A 24673-nucleotide genomic window follows, 5' to 3' on the forward strand; every position below is an offset into this window, starting at 1 on the left:
CGCCTTCTCCAAGCTGTGTCGAGGAAATTTATAAAAGGAAAATCAAAATATGGATATTTAAAATGAAATGACGTTGCTTTTCATTATGTGTGGAAAAGAGGAGAGGTGTTATAATATTTTGTAAGATCCTAGAGATTACTCGCCCTCAAACCTAAAAGACATTCGATCTATTCAGATAGAATACCTCGCATCCAAACGTGAATAGTCTCCAAGATCTTTAAATGGACATTTTGAGTGAGCACGACTCAGAATTGAAAATTAGTTCGTGCTTAAGTTCGCAGCACAAGATAGGTTTTTAATGAGATGTTCATTTATTGAAGACACGCCTGCGTTTACTAGTACGTATGTAGGTGAGACAACTAAGCTACAAAACCAAAATCAATACCAAAGCAGAACAACTTACGCTTGCTAGGTAACTATATATATATATATATATATATATATATATATATATATATATATATATATATATATATAGTAATTTATAAAATATACATGGAGATTAAGCTACACTGAATATTCGGCGTTTCATTAACTCTAGGACTCCTCAGGCGCATAAGCCTGAGGAGTCCTAGAGTGGATGAAACGCCGTATAGTCGGTGTAGCTTAATCGCCATATATTTTTTCTAAATTTCTAACTAGCTCTACCTACGTATTGAGCACTTTTGAAGTAAATACTTAAAGTTTACGCATAAATCTATACTTTCGTATATGAATTTATGTGAGTAAATTAAGTAGTCATATATATATATATATATATATCTTTACTTAGCAAGCAAGCTTTAGATTTTCTGTTTTGCTATTGATATATATATAGATATATATATATATATATATATATATATATATATATATGTATGTATATATCAATATATCTGCTTTGCTATTGATATATATATATACATATATATAGATATATATATATATATATTCTAATTTTGGCATAGTTTATTGGTTGAAAATATAGCTTTTTAACCAGTTTTCAAACAATTTTAACTATATATAACCATAGTATAATCTTCTGAACACCTGCAAGTTTAAATGTAGTTTAGCTGTATAGAACCAAAGATATGAGCATTTCAATATTCAATTGGGCGACCTTTATAGATATGTTCATGTAGAGATATACCACTTTTTTGGCGTATCTCTACTTCTGATGCACGCCCATGACAGGTGTTTCCTTCATAGACTTTTTCAACATCAATATCTGCAACAGACAAATCAAACAGTTATGCTATTCTTCCATAGTCAGTAATCATAATAAAGCAATTTTAATTCACCTTTGATACGTTTGATCGTAATAAAACCATACGCCTAATTACGCATTGAGTGTTTTTTGTTAACTGTGTTTTAGCAATTTATATTATTGCATGTTCATATGATATTTCATGATTGCTACTGCATTTAATAACACCCTTAAAATGTTTTGAACATGTGAGAACAACTAATTAAATGTAGCATCACTCGTAGTATACTTAATCCTTTTAAGTTCTGATTAGTTAGTGTACTATAAAACAGCATTAATGTGTAAATATATGTACTCTGCTTCTAGCGGGCATTTTAATAAGAATACAACACTTCGCTTCTTCGGATTCATGCTTTCAGGAATTTTTATTCATAAATCGACTGTAGCATTAAGATTATTTTCTGAGCTACAACTAATACGACTAGTTGAGATTAAATTAAATAAATGTGCCTGTCGTCATGACAACCACTGCAAAATAAAAGGAACACATTTGTGCGTGTTCATTATATATAAGTGAAGAAATTCATTGAAAAAGTAAACAATAAATGTCTAGAAATTGATCAATATATCCATGCAGAAATAACAAAAAAAGAAAGAAAACAGAAACGGAATAGCAACAATTAAACAAGACGGGACAATTTCACAATGTGCGCATTCAACATGCTAATTTCTGTCAAATAACTGTGGTATTCATCCAAAACACGACCTAATCTCCGATAATTTCTAAAAAGAAAATAATTCTCAACATAGTACAATGTAACAGGCGCTGCGATCTGAATTCGTCATTTTTCAGGAATCTCTTCGGAATCTACAGGCTCTTACGTAAATTTCCGGAATATGTCGACTCGGAGTTTCAGAAGATCTGGTAATATTTTGGATAGTACTTGATATTGATCATATGTGCAGAGAATCTCGCCCATATTATGGAAGCTATTCATCCATTCGAATCTGCCGAGTCTTAAGCAAATGAGCAAATGTAAATTTCGAAATGATATATATGGTATAAAACAAAACAATCGATTCATGTACGAGTTTTTGCTTTTGTTTTAAAACTAAAGAGGGGATATTCAAATTGTGTACATCGGTTGATTATAGATTAAATTACATGGCTGCTAGTCGTTTGGTCATTATCTATGAAACCTAGATATGCTGTTTTTTTTAACGTGACAGATTAAACTATATTACAACTCATGCTGAAGCGACACAGAATGACGGATAAACTGATCATGTAAGCATAGGGACTACATTTTCTCTGCGGAAAATTCGAAAAAAAAAACCCAATAAATACAGCAAATAAGCATAACTGGTACAATAGATTAAGTTTTCTGCCGGTAGGACAGATCATTAAAAAAATGGATCGATAGGAGGTCTCTCAGAATAATGCAAAATTATAACAGATTTGATAAAAACTAGAACCCTGATAATCGGCGTCGTTTATACTTACAATCTCCTGACTTTAATAGGCAAAGTTTCATTAAATGCTGGGATATCACCATATTTATGCCCTAGTAGAAAGATTTCCTGTCGACTTGTAACAAAGGTTTATTCATCTGAGTGAATTCGGCTGAAAGGCAATACTGCAGGTATAGTAACATTAGTGGAACTTGATGAACTTTATTGGTTATCTTAAATTCATAGTCTGAATATCCACTGAAAAGGTGACTATTTTAGGCTCCTATGCATAACATAATTCGTATTTCCAAGCCTAGTGTGATGAACTTTTTTTATTTGTCAGCAATTGCCCTAACAGTTTAAGAGGATGCGGTGCAGAGTTGCAATTCCACGCTCCTCGCTCCTGTGTAATCTACCACTGGTATTACTAATAAATAAGTTAATCCCCATTCTTACATTTAGTTGGTTGGGGTGTAAGTATAATTAGGCTCGACTATTTTTTACGAATCTGCACCTAGTATCAAATCCGGATCCAGGTCTGGAGTATCAAATAACAAAGACGACTCTTTCGCTTTCCTCATTTTAATGGGCGAATATTTTATGCATGTCATCCTTTTCCTATTTCCCAGGGCACATCTTATGTTACAATTCTTCAGTCTCATTTTATTTTTTCTATACAAAAATTCGATGTAATTGTCTATATACGATTTGTTTATGGTATAATAAAAGTAATAGGCCGCCTTTAGTCAAGGCATGCTGTTTGTAAGCCTTCCTCTGATAGGATAGATTGTTACAGGAGGAAGATTGAGTTCTTCAACTGTGTTGTTAGAAAACTTTAGTAAAATCAAAACCGCATGAAATACGGACGTTAAGTTTATAAGGTAATGTGTGTTTGTTTGTTGATGTCTAAAAACAGCATTCACTTCCAATTTGTCATAATCAAGACGGAAGTAACAAGACAGAAAATATTATAAATATTATTAGTACACCGCATTATACAGTAGATAACAATACGAATTGATGACGTCATCTATTGAAAATGATAAAGTAGGAATAACAGTACGTGCTCAGAAGAGGATGATGTAAACCATCAAATCAGAGTAGAGAAAGAGAAAAATATCCTGTATGGCATATCACTTTTAATTACAATAACACTTCGAGTCACGGGTTTTCTTCTAAACGAACATTATAGACTTATAGAGCTCTGCTATACTGCCTATGATCATTGTTTCTTGTCTCGCTTTTATTGTGGTTAGTTTATGCGGAGCAAACAATTGACCGTTACAAAGTCGGGTATAAGTAGTGTAAAATTTTTGTTTTTTTTTGTATTTTTATTCATGTATCATCTTCTATAATATAAATCTTATGTGTATGTTTAAATGTAAGTATGTATGTATGTATGTATGAATGTATACATGTGTGCATGTATGTTTGTATGTCCGTCTAACACTTTCGGCAGCGAAGGCAGATTTTCACGAAATTGGTGTTATGTAAGAACTCCACGTTTCAGACGACAAACACCGAAAAAATTGGCCGAAAACATTAATTTATTCACCCTCAACTGGGCAGTTTTCATACAAGGAGGGGTCGATTTTTTGCCAGCCAATTTTGCAAGTCATCGTATCGGTTGGATTGACTTTGCCTAATCTTAACGTCCCGAACTTCCGGTCGCGTCATGGAGTAACGATACGAAATTATATTTCTTTTTCCCCCTTCGCGTCACGTGTTCGAGCCTGCCTGCCTACTACCACTTTTTTTATTTTTGCTAAACACACATTCCAAACACCCGGGCAACACAGGCCACCCAATTTGTTTTAACTATAAATGTAGTAGAAATATTTTTCGTCCTATGTTTTAATGTTATCTATTATATTTGTAGATATTTCGTGTGTATACCACTTGTAATTAAAAGTAGAAATTTTTTTTTTTTTTTTTGCAAAGAATCACGTAACTATTTATATGTTAAAGTACTTGCATTTACTAATGAAACAATATAAACGTTTCTTTTCTTTCTGTTCTAACCCCGTTTTCCCGTCTTTTTTTGTCTTATAGAGTCAACCAATAATACACAATTTCGTTCAAACATAGTAATGTAAGCATCTATTCTAAACAGCAAAGTATTGTTCATATCACGATAAAAAAATCCCTCTTTTAATTTCTCCGTATTCTTTAACATTTTACTGCTCCAAAGCGCCCAATAATGAGCCACGATTTCCTATGGTTTTATATTATACTAATAGCTATAAAGCAAACGTGGGAATATCAGCCCATAAAAACAACAACATACTGTTTACGTTACGATAGTACTTTCAATAATTACGAACACATTCTCTTATATTGTTTACTTACCGTACTGACTTCTCATCCAGGGGTAAATAGGCAAAGTTGTCGCCGAGTTCTCCGTACTATTTGGACTACCGTCGCTGCTGTTGACACCGGCATTGTTTGTAGAGGGCGACACTGGACTAGGAGTATTTGGATGTGATATGTTATGTTTGTCTTGCTGGGGATCGCAAAAGTTCACTTCGGGTTGTTGCTGCTGCTGGTGCTGCTGTGGTTGCTGCTGCTGCGTACAGCTGCTGTACTGAGGAATGTCTGAGTGGTCGGTTACAGCCCCCGTGTAATCGCGAGGACACGGGTGGTGGATCGGTGACGAGTTGGTTGCTTCGACAGCCGAGGGCACCTGCGGCTGTTGGCTGTGTCGTAAGTACGACGATGTGTCCTGTCCGGCCTGGGTCGTCAGTGGTCGGACATCGATTCTGTTGTAGGGCGGGAAACGTGGGTAAGCGGCCGCGGCCACTGCTGCGGCCGCGGCCGCGTTGTGGTTGCTAAGCGATGTCGGGTAACTGTAGTCGGTGATCGGCCGGCCAGTGTGATACCCGTTACCGTTTTGGCTTGGGTGACTCGCTCCGAAAGATCCCATACCCGACGACTGAAGCGGCGTTAGATAAGAGTTCGGAAGGTAGGTACTCATGTCGTATCGTAGGGTCTCCGTGTTGGAAATTTTAAAGGAACACCCAAAAAGTTAATGAGGTGACTCCGATTTCCGGATCTGACTATCAATCAATACTTTATATGATTTTTGTTCTATTTATCTATGTTATTCAATACTGATATTCAATGACAATAATTGTTAATTTTGCTGGAAGTGTCTATATCTAGAGCTGTCTGTCTCGATATATACATATAATATTAAAATATATTATTAATATATATATAGTATATTTTGATGTAAAGGTCTATATATTTGATCATCAATAGATATATGCAAAGACAGATCAATATTAAAAGATATCTATGTTGATATTTGTTGAACACTGTCTGTATATCGGGGGCTGTTTGAGTAAATGTATTTTTAAAGCGTTCAATCTGGGTTTGTCATTTACATAATTGACATGAAATTATATTTTTCAGTTGAATATTTTTTTATATGTATTTGATGTGTTTCCGGATTTGTTCGAGATAACATAAAAATACTTTTTAATGGAATGCTTAAGTTATAATTTTTTCTAGAGAAAAAAATTGAAAATTATATAGAAAAAACAAATGAAATTGATGTCTATATAATGAGATCAAATCAGGCGAAAGAAGAAGTTTCAGATGTATTTTCTTTGGTATATCTGGCGGTGCTGCTGCGGTTGATATCTTTGATAATGTGTGCGAAAAGCTGAAAATCAGGAGCAGGTAACTCTCAGAAGAAATGTCATGGCAACTATCTGCAAAAAAGGAGAGATAGATATTCATAATGTTCATTAATTTTAAACAGTTCTGGTACAAATATAATTATTGTAAGCCAATAAAACACATTCCACATGAAAAATTGAACTCATCTAATGTTTCAATAAAATTATCAATATTATCAGAAAGCTGACTATAATATGTACAATAAAATCGCGTTCATGTGTCACGTGTCCTGCAAGTTATAATTATGAATATATTTTCTTTTTTTTAATCTAAGCACATATTAAGACGAAGTACACCTTTGTTACTGACTCTGGTTCTCTTTTTCCGACACTTTCTTGATTTTGAATGGGGTGATTTTTTTTAGTCCAGCAATATACTGGGGAATGTTTTATAGACATTTATATTCTTATTCTTATTCTTCTTCTTGTTCTTCTTCTTCTTTTTCTTCTTCTTCTTCTTCTTATTATTATTATTATTAGCTCACATGGAGCTTTCACACAAGTCAACAAACGATCTAATTGGAAACCTGTGGTGTTCTCTGGAATCTAAGTGACAACACGTCTTCCCAGACGCCCAGCTCCCTCCACCTCTTTCGATAGCATTTGCAAATAAATTTGCGTCATCGCAACAACCTGTTATCATTGATTTCTCGCTGAGAGTGGCCATTGGTGTATACTGAAATTTGAGTGGCTCTTAGCCTCCCTAATGTTCCAGTTCTCTTTGCGCTTGTCCAGCACAGGTCTGGTCAGAGCTCTCTCGTCGGTTTTTCCAGCCTCCTTGACCCTCCTCGGCTCTTTCGTATCACTTTTCTATTGGGGGGAACGGTGATGAGATAATGGCAGGGGGTGCGTGATGGGGGTGTAGAACTTGTAGTTGGCAGAGTTGTCCATTCCCTGCAACGCTTCGTCGTTATATTGTATTATTCTCCGCATTGTTTGTAATCTAAACAGTTTGGTGAGGATTTACACCATATGTCTTCACTCGAGAGCGGTCTTTTACACCAATGCTAGTCAGCAGAGTCAAAGAGCCAATTAGATGGAAAGCACCTGGCACTGGATGCTTGCTGTGCCAAGCAGATATCACTTCTGAAGTGCATTTATGGTCCACTCTTTTTCAAGATCACTTGGCATTGAACCAATTATTATTATTATTATTATTATTATTATTATTATTATTATTATTATTATTATTATTATTATTATTATTATTATTATTAGCCGAGATATTTAATTCTTGAAGATAAAGTCGCGTGAGCATGACGCCTAATTTGAGTCAGAAATACTAATGCTGAGCTAATAACCAAAAACTTTCTTCTCATATAATTGAAATGCGTAAACAAAAGACTACAAAACACTTATCTACGACATTTGTTAAGTTCAAAAGAAAAGTTTATTTCTTGTGAATATTGTTAGATAAAAAACGGCTTGTTGCATTCTGTAATGATTCTATGAATTACATGCTAAAGCCTGCATGAATAATTATGGACTTTTATATGACAAAAATTAAATTTCGCATTTATTAATTGCTTGTTAGGTTAACTTCTTGGTTTTTCTCTATTACCATCTTCTAACCGAAACTTTTTACTGTATAACTGCATAAACGTGTTCCACTAGTAATACATATAATGATACAATAACACAAATAGTCTATTGGTATAATAATATGCTATTACAAAATATACATTAAAATCCTGGAATTTGATTCGTTGATTTAAAAACCGATTTTATTGATGACTAGCATTCGCTTGGTGTTGCCCGTCTATGCCTTAAGCTTAAATATTTTTTTTTTAAATTTGTTCAGATGTCGTATTTATTATTATAAAGTCATTTTTCTGTTATTAATATTGTAGTCAATATATAATGGTGATATCAAAAGCAAAAAAATAATACCTTGTGTGCGATGAGTTAAAATCGAAAGCAAAACATTAAACTCTTCATCCTTATTTACTACCCCATCACCTAAGTGCAGACAGATATAAAAACCTTTTAACTTAATGACATATAATGCATATTGAAGCATGTGAATTTTAGGAGAGATTTAAGAAGATTACGTCTGCCAAGTTGCAATTTTTACATTTTTTTTACCAGTTATTTTATTTAAAAAGTATCGTTACAGTTTATGATATCGTTATATGGATACGAAAACGATAAAGTTTAAACAACTTTAACATACAAGAACAGTTTAACTCGATTCAAACTTCCAAGATCTCAATTTTGCGCATTTTTGACCGTTTAGCAGCGATTTTCATCGGCTAAAGACAAAATTGTATCTGTTTCACGGGTACAAAACTCCTATAAACTTAGTTTCGAGTCCGTAGATCAAAATCTATCAGAGGTTTAGAAGAGACGCAGACGGACAGACAGACAAGGCAACATCCCTTTTTCTCTCTCTCTCTTTCCCTCTCATTCTCTTTATATTCATATATATATATATATATATATATATATATATATATATATATATATATATATATATATAATATATAATTTATTCAATTAAATTGATTTCAAAACTAGAAAAAGTATGTTTTCCTCGTGCAATCTAATCACTCACATTCTCTCTCTCACAAACACTATCTCTTTCACATTTTTATTCATATTCTTATATATATATATATATATATATATATATATAGAGAGAGAGAGAGGCAGATAGAAAGAGAAAGAGGCAGAGACAGAAAGATAGTGTATATATTAGAGAGAGAGAGGGAGAGAAAGAGAGAAAGAAACAGAGAGAGTTCGTGATTGGATTACACGAAGAAAACACCCTTTTTTAGTTTTGAAATAAAATAAATTATCAAAATTATGGGGGAAATATTCAATTTACTTAATCACAGAACAATTTTCCCGAGATGATAATGCATTTTGTTACTCAGAATCATTGTTAAATGGTTTTCACCGCAATTCTACTTTTATTTTAAGTGAATATATTTCTGAACAGTGCATTCTGCAAATGAGTCATATTATATTTAAAAAAAACATTTAAATTGAGTTTACTATTGCGTCTAATACTTGCTATAAATGAATGTTTCTTATTCTGTCTTACTGCTATAGAACACGTTATTGATAAGTAAGGATTCAAGTTCTCTGATATACAACTTGTTTAAAATGTTGTCATATTTGAGAAAAAATATATTATGGCGGTCTTATACTTTTTTCAACGTGTAACAGTGTTAATAAAAGTGATTAAACTCCCATAACTAATCATTCTTTTCAATGAATGTATTACTTTTTATTATATGTTCCGATGCTATAGTGGCTCATAACGGGATAAGCATGATCACAATGATTTTATTGTCTTTGCCTTATTTCTTCTCTTACTGCTAATACATTCTAGACACTCTCTATATTACAGTATTCAAAACATAATTAAATTGCATTAGAGATCATGTTTAATATTAATACTGAATTTATAACTTATTATTCGTGATGAAATATCGAACAATTACATATTTGAGTCAGCGTGGTTGCTTAACTACCTACACGCATAGTTATCAAATGATACAATTAATGGTAATTGAGCCCCTTTAACATTTCTTTATCGATATATTTATTTAATTGTATAATGTGTTTAATTGATGATATTTTTACACACTTTTAAATATACGAGATGCATTGCCATAAAAAAATCAAGGAAGACTGTAAATTATTTACTATGCCTGCAGAGATACTGTAATCAGGCCGTTAATGGTGAGATGTATGTTCTTATTTTTACAACGTTTACATGTAAGTGGAGTCGAATTGGAGTTCCCGTGTGTACTGATTTTAGGGAGGACCCTTTTAAGACATTAGTCTATTAAGCATCTCGCGACCTCCAGATTAAATGTCTAGGAGTTTGTTAATAGTCGGTTTAATTGCATCAATAGGATTCCAGGGCTAAGAGATTCTTCAGCACTCATTCAATTAAAGTACATATGAAAAACATACTGACGCAATATTGCGGCGATGGGACAGGATAGTCAGCTTGTTCGACAGTGTGGAACATATTAGATTGTAAACTTTTTGTAACTTTTCCAATAGAAAAAATCTATTGGTTGATGAAATAGTTTAATCTTTATACAGTCCAAAAAAAACTGTTCACTAATTTCTTCTTATAATTGTGTACAACTATTGAATTGAAATAAGCTTGTCGAAATTATTTCTATATTTTACTTGGATCTGCTACACAATTGATATTATTTGATTGGAAAAAATATATAGCTTATTAAGTTGAGCGATTAAATTCCAGACAAAACATGAGATATTTGTATGGAAATTTGAATGAACTAATTTTTTGTATTTTGATCAAAGTGACGAAAATAATTAACAATTACATTCTGTCTTTATATCAGTTTTGCACGCCATGGGATGATTTTGTGTTTTGGAAATTTTGTAGCGGACATCGTTTCTGTTTTCTGTTATCTTAACCATACGTTGTGATTGAATGTTGTTGGGAAAAAGAACATTTGTTTTGTAGAAGCAAACATATTTATTTTAGTTTGTATCAACTAGTATGTTCTACGTTTTTAAAGATATTCCAAGAAATAAAACAACTGAAAAAACGACATTTATATGTATTGTTTGGTATATATTATTGTAAACATATATCCATTGCATTTAGCGTGATTACCAAAATTGTCTTCAAATGCAGCAGCAACACACTCTAGGAAATCTAACTGTTTTCTTTCCTTCAATTATTGCCAAACCCCTTTTATTTATCATCATCATAAAAAAATACTATCAAACCAATTTACTAACCCTCATACACGAGTAGCGTTTAAATTTTATTTTTCGATAGAAAAATACGTAAATAATCGCAGGTGCTAGCTGTAACGCCGCTTCTACAAAATTGGGACGAGATTTTTTACTCGATGCATGAAGTTTCAAGATATAACAAAAACAATGGTTTCAACTGATTTCTTTTGTCAATTCTAATAAGTTACAATGTTAGCTTCAAAAGTATGCAGTTCAAATTATCTGAATATTAATGAATTAATAAAAAAACACAAGTTAAATCTTGTTACCAGGTGAAAAATTGCAGAAATTTTTTTTAATTAAAAATGGAAAATTACTTCCCTTTTGTATTCTCTTATCATTTTCATTAAATTCTACATTTTATTTTCTTTTATAAATAATTTTCTACCTCATCGATTTTCGTAATTTTTGGATATACTCATCTTTAATATATGAGGAATACGGAGATACCATTGTTTTCATGTGAAATTCAGTATTACGATTTCCGGAATTGTGTCTTAATAGTGTAAAAGCGCCGATGTGACCTTCAAAACAAAAATATAGTGCATTCTTTTATGGAAATCTTTCAAGACAATCGTGAAGCGACCTATGTAAGCCACTGACAATATTCAAAGATTATTATTACAATTACATGGGGTGCCTATTGGCCTTAGTCTTAGAGAAAGGATTGATGCTAGCGGTAAGTGTAAGACTGTATGCAGAAAGAGAGTTATTTTTGCCTGTTGTTGAATAAGCTACTTGAATAAGAAGCTGTGTTACAATGATTTTATTGAAATGTAAAAAAACTCTTATGTCTATATTAACTCATTGTAACAGTAATCAATATAATGTGAATTATCTCCCCTTAAAAAAAGCAGACATTTACTAAACTCAACGGAATCTGTGGGTTACCATCGTTATATAGATGCCGGACTCAGTGTTTTTTTTTTAATGTTACTGGAGTCTTTGTTTCAAATAGTTACAAAAATGTTCTGAAATATATAACTATCTATATTGTTTTATCAGATTTTTGTGCCGTAAATTATTCCAAACGTTGAAACTACAATACTCAGTACGGTCGACACTCGAAATATATTTGCGATTTTTTTTTTAATGAGTGGCGTAAAAAGAAAATGCTGTCATTGTTGGTCAAATAATGAGTTCCCTCAAAAGTACGTACACATATTCATGTTTTACATAAAGCTTCCAGAGTTACACAGAATAATTCCAAGATAAAAGGGAAAGATTCTTGAATTTAAAAAGATTAAGCCAAATAAGGTCGAAGGTTGTGTCGACGGAAGCATTGTGAAAAGACACTCACAACGAGTACAATAGTTCAGAGAATAAAAATAATACGGAAACTATGTAGTTTTTTTCCTTACATTTATTCCAAGGAGCGCCATACTCATCGTCATCGTAACTTACAGAAGACTTAGCCATATTTTCACCACCTATCTTACAAGTCTTTTACCCCATCATTAAACATTTATGTACAAGTTATGGATACTCAGGTTACACAGTTCTAGCAGATTCATAAAATTATGTTATATAGTTGTTATTATTATTATTATTAGACTATACCACTTGTGCGCGTATGTTACGTGAGTTCTTATTAGTAATGATAAGAGTCTTAGTGAGAGTTCTTGTCTTATTACGTATGATGTTGTATCTTAGAGAGAGAGATGTTGTTGTAATGACATTTTATAACACAGACATATTATAACAATACAATTTACCTTTTTGTAGAAATCACAAACACAAAGATGAGCTTTATCCAAAACACATGGTGAATTTATTTAATACGACCGGTCGGGATTTCCTCATTAAGAACTCAAAGTTTCACATCTTAGTTTCTGAAGTGACGTCTCGCTTCAGACGTCCGCCTGTCTGTCTCCCCTGACTGTCTCTCCTGACTGTCTCTCTGACTGTCTCCCCACCAACTAACTCGCACCTGCTATATTGAGAACTCCATGCATCCCGGCCACGTGAGCAAAATTCACGTGTCTCAACATGCGCGACTTTGCACGTTTTCGACATTGATTTCCCAATAACCTATTTTCCTTGTTTGTTTCCACAAAGGAATTTAACCTACATATCTAATTTATTTAACTCATATTTTATTATCCACATTCTTTTTAACAATTGAATAGTTTATTTATTATTTATTTCATCCGAATTAACATTTTACTGGACATTCCATTTAAACCTATTGTTCTTTAAAACTTATGTCCAGGGTTCGATTTCTGCTTTCTCTTATTTCCATTTTAACTAATCTCTCTATTTTTATACTTACATGAACAGGGGACAGCCCTTATCATGTAACAATTATAGCACAAGGGTTTAATTCCTGTCTATTCGAAAAATAACAACTTTTCCCTTACGAAACTCCTATCCTGATTGGCTTAGATTATACCGATCTCTTATTGCAGAATATTGTATTATACACTAAAACGAACATTCAATCATGCCGTTATTCAATATGGCGACTGTTGATGGAGGAGACCACGTTTTACATTAAATACAGCGATTATTGCGCCTCAATGAGGTTATTTGCTTCCCAATTCCACTCAGTCTTTACCCCATTCTCTCTCTTTCTCTCTCTCCCCCCTCTCTCTCACTCTTTCTCGCTCCCTCTAAATTTCTTTAGAGGGAGATAAAGAATGTGAAAGAGGTATAGATCGAATAACGGAACCAAGGCGAAAGAAACAGAGTGAGAGAGAGAGAGAGACAGAGAAATACAGAGAGAGAGAGAGAGAGAGAGAGAGAGAGAGGGTGATACAGAGAGAAAAAGACAGAGAAGCTACATCTATTCTTTATTATATATATATATATATATATATATATATATATATATATATATATATTATTTAGATTTCATTTTTTTTTCTCATGGTAATATGTAAAATTATTGAAAATAAGTATTTCAGTTAATAAAAAAACATAATAACTGATCAATACAGCAAAGAACCGAAGCAGCGTGACATATAGATAGATAGATAGATAGATAGATAGGTTAATAGAGACAGAGAAAGAGATTATCGTATCAGCAGAGAAAGAGAGAGAGAAAGAGAAGGACATTAAAAAACACTACATTTTTAGGCCATGACCCAGCGTCGTTTAACCTAAAAATATTAACATCTACCTTTTTTTTTTGCATTTATAAATTATATGAAACAAAAAATGTTGATAATGAATTAAAATTTAATTTTTCAGAGTGGGGGATCAATTTCCTATATAAATTTAGCAGAAAATCCCCCCCCCCACTTTTTGGCCACCTAGCATTCAACGAGATATGTCACCCCTTCTATTTTTTAAAAAAGTTTTGTGATTGGCGGGGAGGGAAGGGAGCAAAAGATAGCAATTTTCCTTTTTTTTAGGGGAGTTTTAGATTTGAAACATAAAATAACGATAAATTTAATTCATTCATTTTTTTGTCGGAAGGGGTTTCTGGATTATTTTTTTTTTTAGAACATGCTGCACTTTCATCTAACAATTCCGTAAACATAAATAACTTAAACATATGACAAATAAAATTAGGGATGGATACAGGATTACATTAGAAACCTATAATAAGGAAATATTTAATTTATTTTTTTTTATTATTATAAATTTTGGGTAAATATTGCCTGGTAGACCAACGCACAACCTACCTTTTAAAAATTGTTTTCATGGGGAGTTTAGAGTGTCTATTCCGAAAGCCGTTCGTAACATTAGAGAGTTGAAGGTTGGGGGTTGTGGAGCAGAGCAGCAGCAGCAGCAGCAACAGCAGCAACAGCAACAACAATAATAACAAATTTACTCTAATTTTTATTGAGGAGGGCACGCTTACACCGGGCGATGCCGGTTAGTGGGTGACGCTAGTAATACATAAGTAGTTTATAGCTATGGTACGGGTTTTACGTATCTTTAAAATAGAATCTGGTGAATTAGTTTGTGATAGGTTTAAGAAAACAAAATAAATAAAACGACTTCGCAGAACGGATTCGTATTTTCTCTATTTTATGATCCTCTGTAATAAAACATAGACGAAAGGAAAATGCCGACGAGGATTCGTTTTCCTTCCAAGTCGTCTAGGGTTACCACTCGCGAGCAACAGTTTAACCAGAATAAAACCGGTAAAATAAACAACTTCAAAGTTGCTCTCTGCAATTACGCGGTATAAAACCGTGAAGACGCCGAATTTTATATTTGTAGTATTTAGTTTTCCTTTAGTCTGTTAAGTTCTACATTTATATGTGTATTCACGTGTCTCACCGAGACTTGAAAGAATATCTATTAGATTGCGATGTTTTCACCGTCATTGCAAAAACTGAGTTCACAAACATATCTTTGTTAACTCGCACGTATAAAAAAATCTTAGTTTTAAATGTTTTACATCTCCCATATTTTATTGTGATTCGCCGCGACTTAAATTTTTTGTTTAGGTTGTCTGTTTTATCTCGTTATTTTGTAGCGCATAATTATAATATATTATATACGAATCATTGGGTAGATTAATTGAATTAATTGAATATAATTTTTTTTTTTTGTATTAGATTTGAGATATTTCCCTATTTCTCAATAGTCAGCACATGAATTAGGGCAGTAATTAAACACTAATTACTAAGTACAACTCGTACAAGAGTAACTATTGTAAATTTACAAAAATCAAGATGTCCTAACAGGGTCAGCATTCGATAGGAGAATAAATAAGGGTTTACCAAAAAGAGAAGTTACTTTCGAGATATTCACCTCTTGGGAAATGGATTACATAACACATGAGTAAACAAACTGTTTATACGAAACATATTTTTATATCTTAATGTAACCAGTTACTTAATTTAGAAGTAGTAATACGTTTGAATGAAACGTGTTGATTAAAATATGAATGCAAAGCAGAGCATTGACACATTTAATAGTTTTCCGCAAAATATTACTCTATACCAGCCATCACTAATGGACTTGAGGTAATCTCGTCAGCATTGAACAAAGCCAAACTCTTTGCCAATAGCTTTACAGCTAATTTCAACCAACGCAATCAAGGCCGCCTGCCCTCCGTATTTCCTCCTGTATCCCAAAAAAAAAAAAAACACGTTATCCGACATACAAATATCTGTGCGTGATGTAGCCATGCTAAACAAAGACCTTGATTCCAGTGAAACAACTGGTCCAGACGGCATTCAAACTATAGTGCTGAAGAAACTTCAACCAGAACAAGCTCACATACAAAGCTGTTTAAGCGCCGACACCCTAGAAAACCTCATTGGTATGTCCCCTATTAAAAAATTCAGGTAATCGGTCACCTCCATTTCAAAAGAGACTAATAAGCTTCCTGTGCGTAATGAGTAAGTTGCTGGAATCTGTGTTATATAGAGAAGTAGGCAACCACCTCTGCAAAAACAACATCCTCACTGACATGCAATATGGTTTTCGTTCTGCTAGACATGCATCAGGTGAGTTGCCAATTATATCTCATAGGCTTACATAACATATGAGTAAACAAACTGCTCATACGAAACATATTTTTTTATATCTTAATATAACCAGTTACTTAATTTAGAACTTTAATCAGTCAGAGTAGTAATACGTTTGAATGAAACGGGTTCATTAAAATACGAATGTAAATCAGAGCATGGACACATTTAATAGTATTCCGCAAAAAATTACTCTATCCCAACCATCACCAATGATGCTTTAATTTCGAGAGCAATTGCTTTTTACATATCACAGTTTTTTTTAATTAAGGTGTGGCATAAATGTCTACTCATTAAGATCCCCATTTATAATATATCTGGAAATGGCATATCAGTTATTAAATTGGGTCATAAGGGTGGTGGTTGATGAGCAGACATCACACAGAAGCTTGGAGTATTACTGTTGCATTCTCTCAGGATAACTCTATTCCTGATCTTTATCAACTCACATTCCAAGATCATTCGTTGATATTCCTGTTGACGAAACTACCATATATGGCAACACTTCAAAGGCCGTAAGTGACAGAGTTCTCTTTGGTTCTCTCTCCTCTGATCTTGAGCACGTGATGTGATCAGGAAAGAGATTTCTATTCAATTTCAATGCATCTAAAATCGAGTTTCTCTCTTTACATCATCAATGCTCTGATCACAGTCTGGGATCAATTGAAATTAATGCCTCTCGTCTTGGGGAGGCTTAATGTTTGCCAAGCTTCTGGGTCTGACTTTTACTCCTGATTTAAATGATGCACGTACATAAAATCTGTTGCCAAGGTCGCTGGAAAAAATGGTGAATAATTCTACTACCCCAGAAGATATCCACTGCGGATACAATTCTCTGTGATAGTCAGGTACATCCAAGGATCGAATACGCTTGCCACATCTCGGTAGGAACTGCTAGAAAAACTTAACTGCTTTGACAAAGTTCAAAATAGACTTCGTAGCCTAGTCGGAAATGTCCATTTCTTTTCCATGCAACCTCTTTCCCACAAAAGAAACATTGCGAACTTGTCTCTATTTTATCATTATTTTCAGGGCAAGTGATCAGCTGAGCTCCAATCTATAGTGCTCCTTGCCAAAAATTCACGAAAAAAAACCCCATCTACCTTAAACTTTATAAATAATTTCCCCGGCTTTTTTTCTGTGCCTAAACATAAAAGTAGATTCCATGGACAAAGTCTCTTTTTTAGAAGTGCACACCTGTGAAACTATCTTCTGTTTCCCTGCTACGATATTTCCCCATTGATTAGTTTACACTCATTAAACCTTATCCTCGAGCGGCCTGTGTATCGCTTTATTGCAGGTCAATATTTTTTTTAGTTTTGAAATTTCTATGAAACGCAGAGGAGTAAAATTCGGTATATATATATATATATATATATATATATATATATATATATATATATATATATATATATATATATATATATACTAGCAAGAGTACCCGCCGTTGACTGGGTTCAAAAACAGCCTACAGAAAATGGACTGTGGTTGATGAAAATGAAAATGGACTGTGATTGAGGCTATGAAAAGGAGGGGGTTGTAAAAGATAGGTTTTACCCTAAGCAAAATATGATGTAAGTAAAGATAATTTTTTTTATCAACTTTGTTTCCATTCGTAGCCAAGAATAACCAACAAAATAATGTTTCCTCACAAAGAGAAATTGTTATATATATATATATATATATATATATATATATATATATATATATATATATATATATATACACACACAGGAAATAAATGTTACCATAGTCAATAAAAGTTATTTTTATGGTAGAAAATTTAATTGGTTTGTATTTTTAATTAGCTGGTAATTTTTTTTTAATTAAATTCACAAACCGGTTTTCAAAAAAAATAAAATAGCAGCGACTTTGAAATGGAAAGCCCCGTTTTCAATTTGAAGGAGGGGCATTTCAGCATTGTGTTTTAACAATTTAAGAGAGTTCCGTCAACGTAAGGAATATTTATAAACATATTTTAATGTTTTCCGTTATTTTGTGCGTGAGGAATATTCAGTTATGGCATGTATAGTTCATATAAAAATGCATTCAAGTAGTTATCGCTTCAAATTCCGCTTTTAATTTCGGTTCGCTGAAATTATTTCCAGTAAAGACCATTAAGAACTATTTCATAGCAACAAAAACACATGAACTGAACTTTGATTAACTATGGTAACATTCATTTCTAGTATATAAATTAATTCGAGTACTCGTTTGTTGGCTTTTCTTCTAAACACTCTTACTAAATAATATCGACGAAATATCGATAAAAAGAAACAAAAACAGTTTGGAAAAATAATGAAGCTTTACTAACTTTAGTAAAATAATCCGAAACAGCAAAAGTGGATATTAAAAAAGTAAACCCGTAATTACTTTAGTTTTTTAAAGCAAAGAATCGATATAAATATGAATAAGAAGAAAATGCCACCCTTTTCACGCAGAACAGCTTCGTTTTAGTTTTACAGTATTGAACGGTGTAGTATTGTGCCGTCGGATCAGGGTTGTACTATTGTAATATAAAGAACACGCAGAAAGGGTTGTAATCAACTTAATACTTCTAGTACACTGACAAAAAAATCTTAAACGTAATCACGTGAGCAGGATTTTTCCTTCTTTTGACACGATAATAAGTAACGATTTAATTTTTTATTATTTATCTATTCATCTATTTTCGAAAGAGTGGCACGTGCAAGTGGAGAAGGAAAAAACAGAGTTATGCAAAATTTGTGTCGAGATATTGTTTAAAGCTCCGACTTTTTTTTTTGGCTTCCACTTTAATAAGAACGTGAAATTATGAGGTGAATTTATTCGACACAATATGATTCAACACAAAAATATAAATACAATTTGACGGGAATTAAGATTAAAGTTAAGGTGTTATTGTGGACCTCACCGCTGTTAACAAACCTTGTTAAATTTTGGGACATATTTACATTCTATGGAGGTCAGACGCGAACGAACACCGCATAGTTTTATTTTAATATATTTCTGCAAACTGAAACATAATTATCAAAGTATACTTACTTAGATAGATATGAAAATTTTTTTGTTAAAGTTTGTTTCCATGAAGTACATCCCTAGTTATGTTGAAACATAGTTATCAAAGAATTCTTACGTACATCTATATCAAAAACCCTTGTAAACGTTTTTTTTTCTTCATTTTTTTATTTCCATACTTTGGGAACCAGGCGCGAAAGCAGACCCTACAATTTTTATGAATCATCATTCTGCCATATCAAGCATACCCATTCCTGTGTCTCGATACACATTCTATCATTATATGTAATCAGTTTTTTAAAATAGTCAACCATATAGGAGCCTATTCGTGACCAGAATATTTCTCGTTTCTTCCATTCTAGGACTCTTCAGGCTTATGTGCATAAACCTGAAGAGTCCTAGATTGGATGAAACGTGAAAGTGTAGCTTAATCGCCATATATATTTTATAACTTACTATATATATATATATATATATATATATATATATATATATATACATATATATATATGTATATATATACATATACATACACACACGCACACACACATATATATATGTGTGTTTGTGTGTGTATGTATATATGTATGCATAGTAGGTAAGCCCGACTTTGCTCGGGCCCTGTACTGTTCATAATTTTCCCTATGTGAAAATAAATTTTCATGTAAAATTTCAAATGTCTACACAAAAATTGCCTGAGTAATTTGGTAGAGACCACAGAAGTATATTTTTTAAACTTGGACCCCAATTTTTAACCCTTTAACATGTATTATTTTGGTCTCAAATTAAAATATAAAGTTTTTACCCGTATCTAAGTTACCTACATCTACAATTTCAAGTGTGTAGAGCCAAAATTGGCGGGATAGTTTGATTGAATCTTCAAAGGTCAAATCTTTTAAGTTATACCTTTGCGCACAATTACAATGTTTGACTCAGGTCCAAGTAACCCACATCTAATATTTCAAGTGTTACATTAAAACTTTCGGAGTAGTTTGGTAGAGTCCACAAAAGACAACTATTTCAACTTGGATCCCTTGGCCGCCAAATTATCTTCCTAAAACTGACTAAAATGCTTACTGCAGGTCTGAAAACTCTTTTGTGTAAAATTTCTAAAGTTTAGGCACAAAATTTGCTGAATGGTTTCCTAGAGACCAGAAATGTCAAATCTTTGGAAATTTGACCTGGGCAAAAAAAAAAAAAAAAAAAAAAAAAAAAAAAAAAAGATTAAAACTTCCTCTTCAAGTAAAGATTACATGAATCAAGCAGTGGGGTTCATGATTGATTAGCTGCGTGTAAAATTCATGTAAAATTGCAAATGTTTACAGCAAAATTGGCTGAGAAGTCATTTTTTTTTTTTTTACTTTGGCCCCAATTTTCACGCCTTAAAATTTATTCTTTTGGGCTCAAATTTAATTAAGGAGTTCGATCCGTGTCCAAGGAACCTACATCTAATATTTTATGTGTTTGAAACCCCTTGACAGCAAAACCTCTGATCGAGAAACGATTAAAAAGGTTTTTCCACATCTCAATACCCCTTATATCCAATCGATATCGATCGAAAATTGACAGAGTAGTTTGATAGGGAAATTTGCCCACACTCAGAGACACACAGACAATTTCATATATATATATATATATATATATATATATATATATATATATATATATATATATATATCGAAAGAGAGTGAGACGGTCAGATATCTGTGTTTTGTTCAATTATTTGATTTTATATTTGCTCAATGTTATTGAAACTGTTGGTCTCTTGAGGTGAATATCCAATATAAATGTATGAAATCACTTGCGTACGGCGAACGCAGCTAATCAATCATGAAACCCACTGCTTGATTCATGAAATCTTTACTTGATCGAAGCTGGCGTGAATCTCTCGATATATAATTCGCACCCATAAATGTGAAGGTCGTATGAATGACGGAGCGTAAATTATTATTTCTTTCCATTTATAATTATAAAGCGACATTGAGATCTTAAATCTCCGCAGACGAATTTGACACCAGAAAATTAGTTTACATATTTTAATTTGCCTCCTCACGGGACAGAGTTAGACACAAGGGTTGTTTTTTAACGTGGAGAAAGGAACGAAAATTAAAAATGGTCTCATACGTGAAGGATTTCTCCTCAACTGAAAGAGAACAAGAAATCGAAGTGTAACATCTGAAGAACAGATACTACAATTAATCTTGGCTCGAAGGCCCAAAAGTCTTCTTTTAAGGTTTTGCCTTATAACTCAGTTGATATTATATATGCAGTTGTATTACTACTCATTATAGCCATATTAGCACAGTCATTAACAAACAACAAAAATAGATCCTATATGTTTGTATATAGAAAGAGTGACATAAATAGATTTACATTAATATGTACGTATATAGGTATGCATGTGTCTCTGTGGGCGTATATATATATATATATATATATATATATATATATATATATATATGTGTGTATATATATATATATATATATATATATAAATTGTACTTAACAAAACCATCTCTATGACATTTATCTCATAAATATATCAAGATGACAAACTTATATAAACTTACAAGATTAGATGCACTACCTATATATATATATATATATATATATATATATATATATATATATATATATACATTAGGATAAGTCGATTTTGGAACTATAAAAGAATAATCCGAGGAATGTTTCAAAATAACACCGGAAAGTATCCCACACATTACTTGCTTTCCAAAATTTTGCATTTATTTGCTAATTTTAATTTAAATACATCATAATTTGCGATCTTAGTCGAAATGTTATTGACACAGGAAATATGTATCCATAAAATTGAAACCGACATTTTATGAAAAAAAAAATCTATTGAACAATTGATATTTAAAATGTTATTATTAATCTTTATGTTATATTAAGTAGCATGAGTAAAAACACAAATAATGTAAATATATGTAGTTTAAAATACATATTACCAGTTATTAAACGTCGTTTTATATAATGTATATTTTCCCGGTATTCACCGGTAGTTATTATCCCCTCCCCCGCTAGTATTAATTTAATTTATATTTTTCTTACCTTTGGATGCTCACGAATTTATATATTTAACAAAGTGGACACACTATTAAAATATTGAAACTTTATATAATAATTGCCTATTGACCCTAGGGCATATCCACACAATATCTTAACCAAATTACATAGTTAGATCAATTTTATTGTAAATGTATATGCTATTTGTTGGTTTATTATTAAGAAAAAGTAGCAAGTTCGATCACCAACAATATATGATTGACAAGCTACGGCATCAATCAATTGAAGTTCAAAAAAATTACAGTAAACATATTCAGTGCAATGCCTTTGCATTATTCCAGATGATGTTTTATTTTCAGTGTTGAAATCTGATGAACCTGAAGTTAGAGAAGAGGGTATAAAAAATGTTGACCATTTTTAAGTTCATATTCTTAATACAAAACTGGTTGAATTACTTTTGTAAATTTATTGAAACATTTTAATGATTGCATCTAACTTCACCAAATCTTATTAAAGCAGTAAAGATTAAATTTAACAATTAAACTCAAATTATTTTTATATTGTTTCAGAAGAGGTGAACAAGCGAAGGAAAGCCTTAAAAAGATTCCAATGATCAACTTAAAAGCTCAATACTGGACCAATTTAATAGATTTATCAGTAAATGGAATCAGTGAAACGCCATTAACCCTAGACTATACTGACGATTAATTAAAGAATTCATTGTAAGCTGGTGAAAAGCTTGACCTGCCAGATTTCCCTTTCACATTACCAAGGTAAAGAACGGGCAGTGAAGTTAGTAACAGAGGCTTCTCAATCTGTGCGTGGCTTTGGATCAAGGTACCAGCACATACTTGCAAAAAGTTTGTGGCAACAAGTGTGACCAGAGTTTTCATCCAAGAGTTCTTTTATGGAACTATTTAATGCCATTTATTAAAGATTATTAAACAATTATTTATTAAAAGTTATTAAACGATGAATTCTGTTTTCACATATATTTATTGTTGTATTTTAATTCATCTAAGGAAATAAAATTTGTCAACTATTACTATTTGAATTATAGCACTTCAAAGACGACACACGTGGGTAATAAGGGTGCTATGGATATCACATTTTCAATTTTAAGCTTTGTTATAATTTATTTATTATATTTCCATCAAATAAAATGAGACTTTCTGATTTAAATAGTGAAGGTGTTTAAAATTTACATCAATATTTAAGCTAAATCGAGGATTTGTCCATCCATGTTTATTTAAAGTCTTTTACGCCAAATTGGCAAAAAAAAAAAAACAACTTTGGAAGTTCACATCTAATTTTTGGTATCAGTATTTAGTAAGTGTATACACAAGTTTCGGTGCATTATTTATCACGCTATTTAAAAATAATAAAAAATTAACCTATCCTAATATGCATTATATATAAATATGCATTATATATATATATATATATATATATATATATATACATGCATTATCTATATATATATATATATATATATATATATATATATATATATATGATCGATAGATAGAGATATGGATGTATGCAGCTATGTATTCTATTTTTCTATGCGTTAAACAAATCGCTAAGGAGTGGATCAATGTTTTTTTTTATATTGTATTGCGATCTACACGTTGCAGATATGTAGATTTTTATTAGAATTGAATTTCAATTATGAAGGTGATTTTTTTATAAAATGCATAATTTCAAAGTAGATCTATGCGTAGTAAGAAGTTGTATTATCCAGCGTGCTTACTAAAGAAATGTAACATACGGTAATGGATGCGTGTATTCATCTAAACGCAATTATTTGTAATACATTACATATAATTCTATGTAATATTGTTCGATATTGCTGCTGATAATATTGTTGATAAATGACCAATGACCGTTTTATAGATTTACTTGCCTGAAAGATTAGCTCGTTACCTTTCTTCAGAAAACATGCATTCTTTCTTTTTTTCCGTTGGCATCGGATGTGCAAAGTGAGATCAGACGTGATTACACGAGATTAGCATCGGATTTCACCCGAACTATTTGTATCGTTCCACCTGAAAAAAGAGAAGTTGAAAGAAAAAATATAATTAACCAAGGTTTTTTTTTTGTTTCAACGTGCTTGCAAATATTTGCCCAGCTCAGAATAAAACAAATATATGATTTAAACA

At 32.1% G+C, this 24673-nt stretch overlaps 1 protein-coding gene across 2 annotated transcripts in view; it reads right to left on the reverse strand.

The window, feature by feature from the left end:
* The window catches only part of LOC145284798 (uncharacterized), a 989395-nt gene that overhangs the window by 97185 nt on the left and 867537 nt on the right, over positions 1-24673 (reverse strand). For both annotated transcript variants that reach the window (XM_080133765.1, XM_080133764.1), the window contains 2 exons: positions 24438-24559; positions 4988-6354 (listed from right to left, as the gene is read on the reverse strand). In XM_080133765.1, the coding sequence (XP_079989891.1) occupies positions 4988-5612 (625 nt within the window). In that variant the 5' untranslated portion in view covers positions 5613-6354; positions 24438-24559. The remainder of the gene's footprint in view (positions 1-4987; positions 6355-24437; positions 24560-24673) is intronic.

The sequence above is a fragment of the Euprymna scolopes genome, chromosome 9 (genome assembly GCF_053919585.1).
Source record: "Euprymna scolopes isolate OS-2025 chromosome 9, ASM5391958v1, whole genome shotgun sequence".
In the NCBI taxonomy this organism is placed as follows: domain Eukaryota; kingdom Metazoa; phylum Mollusca; class Cephalopoda; order Sepiida; family Sepiolidae; genus Euprymna; species Euprymna scolopes.